The sequence below is a fragment of the Muntiacus reevesi genome, chromosome 14, assembly GCF_963930625.1.
Source record: "Muntiacus reevesi chromosome 14, mMunRee1.1, whole genome shotgun sequence".
Classification (NCBI taxonomy): domain Eukaryota; kingdom Metazoa; phylum Chordata; class Mammalia; order Artiodactyla; family Cervidae; genus Muntiacus; species Muntiacus reevesi.
Genome location: NC_089262.1, coordinates 277391 through 289708, shown reverse-complemented (window position 1 = coordinate 289708; position 12318 = coordinate 277391). Strand labels below are relative to the sequence as shown.

At 65.3% G+C, this 12318-nt stretch overlaps 1 protein-coding gene across 3 annotated transcripts in view; it reads left to right on the top strand.

Annotated features, from left to right (window-relative positions):
* The first annotated feature begins 848 nt into the window (after positions 1 to 848).
* Positions 849 to 12318, top strand: part of SLC9A3 (solute carrier family 9 member A3) — a 39607-nt gene continuing 28137 nt past the window's right edge. For 2 of the 3 annotated variants that reach the window (XR_010659005.1, XM_065905485.1), the window contains exon 1: positions 849 to 1219. Coding sequence is in view for 2 of the 3 variants with exons in the window: in XM_065905485.1 (XP_065761557.1) it covers positions 1003 to 1219 (217 nt within the window). In the remaining variant the exon portion in view is untranslated. The remainder of the gene's footprint in view (positions 1220 to 12318) is intronic. The other variant, XM_065905486.1, reaches the window with a different exon arrangement.

Below are 12318 nucleotides of genomic sequence, written 5' to 3'. Positions count from 1 at the left end.
ACCTCTGGCAGAGGAGCCACGGTGGGCTCTGGGGGACAGGGGGATGGTGTGTGCCTCTCCCTGGGCCAGATGGGCCGTCCAGCTGGCAGCAGAGGCCAGCCGGGGCTGAGGCCTGGTGGTGGGGCGAGGCCAAGCCCTGGGGGAGAAAGGGCCCCAGAGACCCTCCACTGGAGGTCCAGGGGTGGGGGGCAGCATAGAGCTCCCAGGTCAGAGGGGGGAGCCCTCAAGAAAGAAGGAAGGGAGCCCCGGGTGGGGAGGGCAGAGGGGCTTGGTTCCGCCCACCGGAGGCTCTGGGGGGAAGCCCTGGTTTGTTGCCCAGCGGCTCCCCTCAGGAAACACAGGTTCCAGGTGGACACATGGCAGGTGCCGATCAGCAGGCTGCCAGGGGGGTCCGGAGTGCTCCTCGCCCGGCCTGGAGGGCTAAGGAGCTCCCGCAGTGGTGCTCACAGCAGCCGGGGCTCCTCTGGAGGCCGGTGACGGCCGCCGAGGGGCGCCCAAGGCATCGCGCCCCGACCCCGCCGCGGGGATCCCGGACCGCACCCCCCCCCCCCCCCCCCCCGCCTCCAGCCCCTCCCACGCTGCCCTCCGCCCCCAGGCGAGGCGGCAGGCGAGGCTGAGCCCTCCGCCCGGGTCCCCGGAGGGCGGGAGGAAGAGCGCGCGGGGCGAGGACCGGGCAGCGGATGAGGGGCCAGGGGCGCGCGGGTGGGAAGCCGGGGCCGGGGGCCGGCCGGGCCGGGTGGGTGTGCGCCGGCGGCCGGCGGGCTGGTGCGGAGCCGGCGGCTGGGTCGGCGCTCGCGTGTACGCGGGGCGGCCGGGAAGGCTCCGCCCCGGGGCGGGAGGGGGCCGCCGGATTAAAGGCCACCCCGGCGGGCGGGGATCCGGACAGCAGCCTGCGCCCAGAGCGCGCTCGGCTCCACGCAGCCCAACGCGAGTCCCGCGAGCCGAGCGCACCAGGGCTCCCGCGTCATGAGCATCCGGACAAGGCACTGAACGACCTCAGCGATGTCGGGGCGCTGGGCTCCGGGCCCCAGGAGGGGGCTCCTGCTGGCGCTGCTGCTGGCGCTGGGCGAGCTGCCGCGAGCGCGGGGCGTCGAGGAGGAGCCTGGCGGCGCGCACGGGGAGACCCAGGGCTTCCAGGTGGTCACCTTCAAATGGCACCACGTCCAGGACCCGTACATCATCGCGCTGTGGATCCTCGTGGCCAGCCTGGCCAAGATCGGTAAGCTGCCTGGGGCTCCGCGAGCGCGGCGGCAGGCCGGGGTCTGCAGGCCCCCTCCTGCGCCCCCAGGGAACAGCTGGCCGCCCGCTCCGCCTTCTTCCCGGGCTCCTCCGGCTCCGCGGTCTTCCCTGTGGAAGCGGCGGCGTCTCAGCCGGCTTCCCAGAGGTCAGGTCGGGACCGCAGGGGCCAGTACCGGAACTGAGGTCGCTCAGGGAGAGGCTCAGAGACCGGCGAGCCTGGCCGGACCCGGAGCGCGGTGCGCGTGGCCACGGTCACCTGGTCCTGGCCCGGGGGGCGCAGCCTCCTCCAGTCCCTGGCTCCCCGGTGTCCGCAGTCCCGGCTCTTTCTGCCCGCAGACGCCCAGGGCTGCTCTGCGCGGGGCTCCGGCAGCCAGCTTTCCCTGTGTGTTGGGCTTGTCCGGGTGGTTAGTGCAGGACAGAGGGAATGTCCTTGCCTTCCAGCACTGGAGCAGTCCGTCCCCAGTGTAGAAAGAAAAACGGTGCCACTCAACATGAAGCGCAGTGAAATCCTATTTATAGGAGTGAGTTTTCCATTGACAGTGTTTCTCTGTTAAAAACCCTGGTCTGAAAGATCACTCTTCTCTCGACTTGCTCCACTGAGCTGGCAAAGTGGGAATTGCAGGAAACTCCAGGCAAGGTGACAGGAAGGTCGGCTTTCTCAGGAGCAGCTGAGGACCAAAGTTTCCACACCAGGGAGGGTCTTCCGGGGTGGTGGACATGTGATGGCATTTGTGTCTCAGCAAGTGGAGCAGGGAGAAACTGTTGGCAGGGGGTCTGAGGCCACCCCCCATACTCACAGAACAGCCGAGACTGGGACGGGTCAGCAGTGGTTTCGGAATGGGGGGCTTGGGGGGCCCTGGCCTCCTCAGTAGCATGGGAGGGGCCACTCTGGGGAGAGTCTGTCCGAGGACTCTGGACCTGGCTTGGGGGAGTCCTGGCAGCAGCTGGTTACAGATTGTTTCTGCTTCGGCCCCGCCTGCATGTGTCCGCTCTGCCAACCAGCTCCCTTTTAAGTCCGTCACGTCTTTCTGTTTCTTCAAGCTCTCTGGCCTCTTCCTTACCACTGTCTGTTCAGTTCCCTGGCTGTGCCTGCCCGGCCTCAAGTGCCCCCCACTCGCTGGCTTTTTGTGGGAGTTCCTGATGTCAAAAGTGAAATGTGAGCAGAGGGATATGGTCTCACATGCCGCGTCTGCTCTGGATGTCTCTGCCTCGGGGGGCCTGCCAACACTGGTCACTTGCTGGGCAGGTCCAGCCTCCCTGGGGCTCTAGGAGCACCCTGACCTGAGGCTCCCCTGGGAGCAAACTGGGGGATCTTCTCTCTTCCACAAAACCATGTAATGATGCTTGCAGGGCGGACCCACGACTGCCTGGGGTCCACGCCTAGGAACTGGAGCACCCCTGTGGTGTAGAGCAAGCATGAACTTTCTGTGCAAGTCCAGCTCAGGCTGGGACGCGGGGCGTGCACGTTGGGGGCGGGTGTTGCTCTCCAGGAAGAGCCTCCCCCCACCTCCCGGGCACTCCTCCCGAGGGGACCTTCTCTGGCGGTGGGGAGTGGGGTGTAGCCTGCTCCAGCCTGGTCCGTCTTGAGTCTTGAGGGGGGTCTTCCTGTCCCACCCCTCGCCCTTTCACCAACTCCACCTGAGGGGGACTGCTGCTTCCACTTGAGGCGGAGAAAGGCAGATGTTGGGGGAGGCTTGGGGGGCCACGCCAAGGAAACTGAGGGGGCCTCAGAGAGACCTGAGGGCTGCCCTCTGCCCTGGGTCCCCGCGCTGCCCTGCGTTTGGCGGCTCCTCTGTGGAGGTGCTGGGCCCCCACCCTGCTTTCTCACCACAGCACGCAAGCTGGGCCCCTCTGTGCCCAGGCCCCTCCCAGCCTCGCCCCGTCCTCCGGGACCTGCTGCACTGACCCCCACAGGTCCCCAGGGCCCTCCGGTGGCTCAGCTTGGGCTTCCTGTGATCTCCACCTCTAGAGGGCCCCCTCCCCTCGCCGCCCCCTAGGCCTCCCCACCCACACCCAGCCATCTCGAAGTACCCATGTACCCGTGTGCCCCCACTGGGAGGCAAGTCCTCCTTCTCCGCCAGCCCGGGGCCCTGGGTGGGTGACGTGCTCCCCGGGGATCTTGAGTCTGCAGCCACCGACCAGGACCCACTGGGGCCTCGGAGCAGGCTGGATTCCTTCTTCCTCTTCCCGTTCTGTCTCCTCTGCCTCCCCTGGGTCCAACACTCCATGGGCCCACATCGGCCGAGCTGGATCCTGATGCTGGGGCCGCACTGGGTGGGGGTCCGCATGGGCTGGGGTATCCGGGCAGTTTCCAGAACTGGGGTCTAGAGGGGGGTGGGCCGAGCAGTAGGTGTTCCTCGAGGCCACAGTGGGGCAGAGGGCAGGACGCCCCTCCCCTGCCCGCCCCCCTGGACGCGGTGTTCCCAGGGTGGGGGGTGGGGGGTGAAGGCAGCACTGACTTTTGGCCAGAGCTGTGGGGAGGCGTGATTCTCTTCCTGGGCCAGGAGCCACAGGGGCAGGCGGGGATTCACCACCTCCTTCTCCCCCGCCTCTCTCAGGGTGGCCCCCAAGCCACCCCCCGCCCCGACCCCAGCAGAAACACTCCAGGGAAGACGGGTGCCTGTCGGCCCTCCTGGCTTCAGAGGAGGCAGCTGGGCAGGGGGGCTGGCAGGGGTGGAAGCCCCAGCCGTGGTGGTCCTCAGAGACCTTTGCCCTGCCCACGTGGCCCCTGGGTTTGCAAGGGGTCAGTGTTCAGTTGCCTCCTCCGTCTTCACCCAGCCTGGGAGGAAGGGACTCTGCAGGGGTCGCAGGGGGCGTCTTTCCTAATCAGAAGGGTCCCCCGGGCACCCTGAGGAGTAGCTGGGGGCCTCGGGCCTCAGGTGGGACCCTTTTCACACACACCCCTGCCCTGCCCAGACCTGGGCCTCAGAGGCCGCAGCAGCCTGGCCCCTGGAGACGCGAGTCCCTCTCCTGTCCATGTGCCTGCTGGAGCCCAGCCTCGGGGTCCTCATCCGCTCAGGCTCTGCCCCGTGGGCCCGGGCCCTGTCACTTGTAAAGCACTGTCACGCAGCTTCTCATTGGGTCAGCAGGATGCGATCCAGCCCCAGCCCTCGCCGGGGGAGGGGGCACAGACCCCGGGTGCTGGGACACCCAGGGCCTCTGTCCTGACCAGCTGCCGCGTCAGTGGTTTCTCTCAAGTGTAGCCCCCGGGTGCCGGAGCGGGCCCCTGGGTGCTGGTGTGGGCCCTGGGCACCAGTCCAGGCCCCGAGGGGTGCTCCTGGGCTGTGGGGAGCGGTGACCAGCACTGACCTCCTGAAGTCGACAGCAGGCGACCGTGGGAGTTCCGTGGTGGCCCGGTAGTTAGGACTCTGCTCTCACAGCTGAGGGCCCCGGTCCTGTCAGCTCCCTCACTGCTGGGCCCAGCCCGTGTCCCTCTTCCCTCTGGGAGCACCCTCCTCCTGTGGCTCCCGCTGAATTTCCCTCGCATCCCTGAGGGGATCTGTAAGGGGGTCTGGAAGGGGGTGGCCGGGAAAGGCTGGGTGAGCCGCAGGATGGCTTGGTGGGTGCTCCCCAGCGTAGACGAGCCCATGGGCCCTAGTGGACCCCAGCCTGGCAGGACAGATGGATCAAGGCCTGTCGGCCAAGGCTTGGGACCAGGGCCGCTCCCTGGAGTCTCCACAGGAGCGGCGTTCCTGTGCTGAAGGTGTAAAGTCTCCCTTCTCAGGAACCGCCTGGGAGAGAATTACTGTGGCTGTAAAACAATTGGCATTTGGAGCTAAGGTGTCTCTCTGGAATGTCCCGGGGACGAGGGGCAAAGGTTGGGAGGTGCTGACACCCCGGTCCTGCCTGCTCGGCAGATGGGACGCCCCAGGGAGCCGTCCGTCTGGCAACTTCCCACCAGGGCATCCGAGAGAACCACAGGGGGCTCTAAGACGGGGTCCCAAGCTCGCTGACCCCTCTGCTGGGCCCTCCCGGCCCCCTTGCCCAACTGGCCCCCCGCGTTGTCTGCCCAGGGTCCCAGCGCCCTTCAGTGGGAGCGTGGAGTGGGTGGGGTCCCCGCAGGCCAGGGCCGGCTCTCCCGGGCCCTCCTTTGCCCACCCCGCCATCCCTCAGGGACAGGGCTCCTCCGTCTCTGCCCCTGCCGGGCCCGGGGACTGACCTCCCCACACTGGGGCCCAGGCTGTGTGGTCCTCCCCAGGCTGAGGGGGGCTCAGCTGGGCACCCCGTCCCAGCACCAGGAAGCCTTGGGGGCGGCTGGGGGACGCTCCTGCGAGAGACCCGCTTCACCAGGATGGCCGCACACCTGCACCTGCTCCGTCCAGCCCCCACTGGCCCTGCCCGTATCTCCTGTCCCTGCCCCACCCCTTCTCATGCTGTGAAGTCTGTCTCCTCCACCTGTCCAGGGCGGGGGTCAGAGGGGCGCCAGGGAAACCCAGGGGCCTGCGAAGGCCGCTCTCCCCCCAAGCTCTGCCTGCAGAACCCATCAGACGGGCCCACAGTTCCCCCCTCAGCACCCAGGCCTTCTGTCGAGGCAGGGCAGCCCTGCAGAGGCGGCACAGAGCCCCGGGCCTGGAGGCTGGCCCGCCCCTGCCCTGCTCCTGCAGGTTTGCGCGTGGACACATGTGCTTGGCTGGACAGTGCCGGACAGTGAAGGGACGGACACTGCAAACCCTCTAGGTGCCAGCCCAGCAAGAGGCTCCCGAAGCTCCTCAAATTCTTATCTGAGTTATCACACAGCCTCCCGTGAGGGGTGCGCCCGGTGACCCCGCCATGTACTTGCAAGGCCGGGCCTGCTCAGAGCCCCATGAACGTGGCAGGGGTCTGGGGTTCTGCGGCGGGGGCAGCTTGCCCCTGAGGCCTGGCCCACAGCAACTCCCCCACGAGCTGAAATTCTGTGCATTCACACCCTGCCCTGCCTCTGGCACAAGACTGGATGGAGTAGACCCACGGGTTCAGACTCACGGGCCACAGCGTCTGCACGGCCGGCTCACATGTCCCCGTGGGAAGCCTGGCCCAGGGTCTGCGCGCAGTGACCACCTCCAGGCCTAAGCGTTTGTTTATTACTGTGGCCGACGTGCTGGATTCTTAGTAGCCACAGCTCCTAGCTCTTGTTTAACATTCACTTTGCCAACATTAATGCTGCCACGTGCCTGGTAGTGCCATGGCTTCCGATAAAACAGACCAGACGTCCCTCAGAGTGTGTCAGTCCCAGGGGCAGGCGAGGTCAGCCACGGGACACAAGGCACTGCGTGCCGGCGAGAGCAGGGAGGGCGAGGGGGTGGGGGCCTGGGCGGGACAGAGCCTGCAGCTGGTGGGTGTCGCCAGGGTCCGGGTGGCCCTCAGGGGGCCCGGGTCCAGGTGGCCCTGAGGTGGCCCCCAGGTCTTGCGAAGGCCCTGGGGTGGCTGTGTGGGGCACGTCCTGGCCTCCAGGCCCCTTGCGTCCCGGGGCAGGGGGTGAGGTGCCAGCTCATCTCTGCAAGCCTGACCGGCCTGTGGGGCCAGCGCTGAGGCCCCGGGCAGTGCCTCAAGGTCGTGGGGTTGTCCTTGGAGTCACTGTGTCTCAAGTCCACACCTGCAGGCCAAGTGTTTATGCACCCGTTCTGGAAAGAATGGAGAGGCCCCGGGGCTCGCTGGACACGGGAGTCAGAGTCCAGGCTGAGGCCAGGTGGTGGCTGCGGTGCAGGCTTCCCGTCTGGGGGACAGTCGAGTAGGGCCACAAAAGGTAGGGCTGGCAAAGCCAGAGGGGCTGGGGAAGGCAGTTCGGGCAAAGACCGACCAAGGAGCCTGGTGCTGCCGGGAGGGGAGGCCATCGGGGCCCGGGGAGCCTGTGGGGGGTCAGGGCCGGACAGTGGGGGAAGGGACAGGCTAGGGGCGTGGACTCGGGCAGCCTTGAGCCTGGTGGTCAAGGCCCCAGTCAGACTCTGCGCTTCAGGCGCAGACGTGGCCCAGGCATGCGTGGCCAGGTGTGGGCTCATGGAGAAGGACGGGGCAGGCTCCCTTTCCTCCTGGGTAAGTCGGGAAGCTCCAGGGAGCTCGCCATCTGCAGAGATACCATGCCGAAGTCCAATCAGTTGTGAGCTCTCAGCCAGGAAAGAGAGGCAGGAAGCTGGAAACGTCTGTCTCCAGCAGCTTTTGGGACAAGGCGAAGGGTGAGGGACCACCAGCTCACAGGGCTCTGCTCCTTCTCAGATTTAGCAGGCCTGGACGTTGGGGCGGAGCGGACACGGGCCCGCAGCCTCCGCAGCCTGCTCTCCTAGAACGTGGCCCTCTGCATGAGGGGTCCTGGTGTCGCTCAGCCCCCGTCCTCGCTCGACATGGACCCGGCTAGACAGGGCCACCTGGGGCCACGTGCTCTGTGCTGTGCGCTCGTGCCAGTGGGTTGAGGGTTTCACCCATGGCACCAACTCAGATCTAGCTTCCATGTGGCCATGGACCTGGGGACCTGAGGCCCCCTCATGTGACTTTGGGTCCCAGCTCTCCCTGCCAGTGTCCGCGAGGGGCGTGCGACAGGTTCGGGGTCTGGTGTGTGCATTGCTTTCACCCCCAGGCCCCGGTGGCTCAGCGGAAAAGAATTCACCTGCTGTGCAGGAGTCACAGGAGACACCGGTTCGATCCCTGGGTGGGGAAGATCCCCTGGAGGAGAGAATAGCTACCCACTCCAGTATTCTTGCCTGGAGATTCCCATGGACAGAGGAGCCTGGAGGGCTACAGTCCATGGGGCTGCAAAGAGTCGGACACGACTGAAGCGACTTAGTGTGCACGCACATACCCCAACACCGTCAGCAGTGATGGCCTAGACACGGAGCACCTCCCCCCAGCAGGAGAAGCTGCTGCTTCCCCTGGCCCCAGGAAGGGCCACTGCGAAGAGCCTGTTGGGGGTTGGAGGCGGGGGAAGGAGGCTTGGCCCCCGAGAGTTGTGTCCTGGGCTCACAGAGGCCTTTCCAGCTAGAGTAGTCCCCAGACAGCCCCTCCAAGGGCAGGACCCCAGGGCTGACGTCGGAGACTTAGCTTTTTCTGGCACCCGAGGCCAATCGAATCTCAGAGACAGAGTCTGGGGTGAAGTAGAAAAGGAGAGCTTTATGGCTTTGCCAGGCAAAGGGGTCCACTGTGGGCTCCTGCCCTCAAGGCCTTGTGTCCCCACTGGGGAGGACAGTGACAAGTTTCACAGTAATTGTTCAGAGGGCGTGATCAGCTCATGAACATTCTTCTGATGGGCGGGTGGTGAGCTAAGTAGGAGTCCACATTGTCAGTCTTCAGGTCCGACTGGTCTGGGGTCTGCATGCTTGCGGGCAGCATATCGTTAATCATTAATGCTCCCACCTGGAGGGGTTTCCGTATCTGCAGAATGGCTCAGAGACACGGTGTGTTTCCCTTGATGGGAAAACAGGACCTTGCCCCAAGGCTGCTCTCGATTGTTCCTCCCTGGTCTCTATCCCCTCCCTTCCCTAATGAACAACTGCTTGAATCTGCCCCTTGGAACTCAGGGAAGGTCACGGAGGCGGAATGAAGGCTGCTTCCTCGAGTCAGAGAGTGGGGGACACAAGGCCTTGTGCCCGGGGGCCTTGCAGGGCCCTGCACGGAGTCAGGGCTGGAAGCAGGCCTGCTGTGGCTCTGCCTGGGGGAGGGGTGGGGGGTCCATCTGCCTCCAGCTGCTTTGCAGAGGCCAGTTCGGACGGAGGCTCCCAGGAGGCTGTGTCCTACCCCGGCCGCACCTGCAGGGACCCGGGAGCCAAGCGGGGTGAGCCTGGGAACGTCAAGTGTGCCTGCCGCCCCTTTCAAACTCTGAGGCGGCAAAGCTGTCCTCCAGCTCCTTCATTGATAGTTCAGACGGGACCGGCTGCCCTGTAGCCCAGGGCGGGTGTGTCACGGCCTCTGACTGTTTTCAGCTTCTGGGAAGCCGGTGAGACCCCTGGTTCTCAGGCCAGTTCCAACAGCTGACATCAGAGCTTCCGGGGTGCGGCTGGGGCCAGGCCCAGGCTCGAGGGGCTTCAGGCTCATGGATCTTCGGGGGCCAGGCCCAGGCGGGGCTTCGGGGTCGGCAGCAGGCACTACCTTGAGCAGGCGCAGCTGGGCTGGGCTCCTGGAGGCTGCCTTCAGCCTCCCAGGGCTCGAGGCTCCCCAGGGCCCCCCACGCCTGGGTCCTGCCTGGGATGTCACAGCACCTAAGAGGCCTCACTGTGGGCAAGCTGCTGACCCCTCTTCACCCTGGAAGCTCTGATGTGGGGTGTTGGGACTGGCCTGAGAACCAGGGGTCTCACCGGCTTCCTAGAAGCTGAAGTCAGTCTGAGGCCGTGATGCACCTGCCCCAGGCTACAGGCCAGCCGGTCCCATCCGCACTGTCAACTGTCAACTTCAGCCTCCTCGCTGGGGACACCACCAGGTCCCGCATCTTAACAGGTGCTTAGAAGGTGCCCGGTGGACATTCTGTGAACTCACAGTCACCCTGCACAGCGCCCAGTTTAATAAGAGTTCAACAAATAATGGTTAAATGAAAATGCCAAAGCAGACACAATGACTCCAGACACTAAGTCTGAGGTCAGTAGTGGGAGGCAAGACCTCACAGTGGCGGCCAGGACAGGGCCAGTGCCCTCTAGTGCGGGTAAGGGGGGGCCGGGCACTCCTGCCCCCACACCTGTCCCTGCAGCTCCAGCCCCCCTGTTGGGGGTAGGGATGACTTAGCGGCCCCATCAGGGCGCTGGCTTTCACCCACTGAGTCTGCAACTGGAGAGGGTGTTACATGGAGCCAGTTGGGTGAGGAGTGACCTCTGTGTGACCCATGTCAGCTCCACACAGGGGCACCTCAAGCCCCAACCACTAGTGACCCTCTCGGTGCTGGGGTCTCCGGTACTGTGCTGCTAGGATTTGAGGGGAGGGGTCAGCTGACTGCCATTAAAAAATACAGTTAGTGAGCAGGCCTCAGGGGTGAGCATGTGAGGTGGGGCCTGTGGACACACCCCCATGTCCAGCAGTCCCCCACCCCCACCCCCCAACACCCTACCTTCCGGAGGATAAGCTGGAAAAGAGGGCAGTTTTTCCGGGCAGGCCCTGGGATGGAGAATGTGGCACCCCTTGTGGAAATCTCTTACTCATTAACTCGACAGAACCAAGAACGCTCTGCAGGTCGGGCACTCTCAGCTCTGAGTCCGGCCTGCACTTGGGGGCCAGAGGCCTTCCTGGCCCAGCACCCCCTCTGCCTTCCCTGGAGTGCTCCCTGCGGGCGCACCGGGAGGAGCAGGGTGGTCGCGCATGGCGGCCACCCAGGGACAAGGCCCAGCTCTCTCAGCAAACCAGGGGAGCGGGTTCAAGTCCTGGTCTTCCTCCCTGGAGCTCTGGGACCCTCTTCCCAACATCTCCCCCGCCCCCCCCTCCACCTCGGCGTCCAGCCTGTGCGGAGGGTGGGGACGCTTGCAAGGGTCTCTGCAGCACCCCCAGAGGGCACCCAGGGGACTGGCTGTGAGAGGCATCCTGAGGCTTTCCATGGGGACCCCGTTTTCCCCGGGGCCTCTTTCGGTGCTGACGCGCGGAACCTCTTGGGAGGTGGATGTGATGCCTTGGAGCCCAGCGCACATCTCCCCGCACGGAGGGAGGCGGGCCCGCGGCCCGTGGCAGGGTGGGTCGCGCGCTCTGTCCCTGCAGGGGCCTGGCCCTGCGCCCACCGCCGCGGTAGCCACGTCCGAGAGCGGACTGCCCGGGAGCGTGGAACCCCCGCATCACTGCCCCCGCCCGCCTCCAGGAGCCGCGGGACCAAGGTTGGCTGTTTTCAGCCACATCCGCACGGCCCCAGCCTTACCGCGGGCAGTTAAAGTTAAACGAGACACACCGTCGGGGAGCAAGGTCCTAGGCCCACAGCCACGCCCTGGTCTCGCTCTGGCCCCCCTCCCGTCGCAGCCCCTGAGGTGTGTGCGGGGCGGGGGCCACAGCCTCGTATTCATGCAGGGAAGTCCTGGGTCGGGTGGCAGGTGTGGACGCTGGTCTGGGCTTCAGGGGACCGACTCCCTTGGAAAGCCTCTTGCTCCCGGTCCTGCCGAGCAGAGCCCCCCTGTTCCAAGAAGGCCTGCGCACTTGGGGACACAGAAGGTGGCCGTGGGGCAGCACGCACGCTGTTCTGGCCCCCGCAGGACCCTCCGTTTTCCTGAAGCCGATGCCGTCCGGGGTCGGCGGTGTGGTTTCCTCCGAATGGACACTGAATGTCCTATTTACGCCCGCCCCACGCTCAGGCTGCTGGTCTCCACCCCCCTGCTCGCTGCTTCGCCCCTGCTGCAGGGCCGACACCTGCCCTCAGCCTCTGCCCTCCAAGGGCACCTCGCCGGGCACTCCATGCCTTCGGCCTTGGGAAGCCCCCTTTGTGTGGACTCATTTGCCACCAGACATGACTCTCCTATTGCTCAGGGCCTGGCTGTGCAGTGGAGGTGACACTGACTGCCCCCAGCGACCTGTGACCCGCGGAGTTCATGCTGGGGACCCCCACTCCCCAACGATGATGCGCTTAAGGGGGACGCAGTGTGGGACCCCTGTGGGCAGGTCACCCAGAGCCCATGGCAGCTCCCCGCCAGCTCCCCTGAGAGAACGTGTGCGTCTTCTCTTAAATTTCCTCCCCTGCACTATTGCCTCTGTCTTCGTCCTCTGTTTTCTGAGAGGCCTCTAACTTCATCTTCCAGCTCCTCCAGTGAGTCTTTGGTGTCTGCTCCAGTATTTTCTCATATTTAACAAAAGGTTTGTAATCACTGAATGCAATTTTTTGTCGAGGTTGCAGCTCCTTTTCCTGCGGGTTTCCTTGCATCATGCGGCCCCAGACCTCCACTCCCCAGCTGCCGGCGGTGGCCAGTGGGGTGTCCCTGCCTGCGGGCGGCCAGATCTCACGGGGCCCAGCAGGAGTCTGTGGGCTGCGAGGGTCAAGGGCCAGGATGCCAGCATTTTCAGGTCCCTTCTTCCTGCTGGCCCAAAAATAAATGACACCATAGCCCTTTTGCTTTTTCCGGGCTTGGGAAAGAAGCATGTAATCCATCTTCCTTGCAGGAATCTGACTTTCATCTTTATGGCCTCCCAGAAAGGTCTAGCCTTATCCTCATACGATGAGGA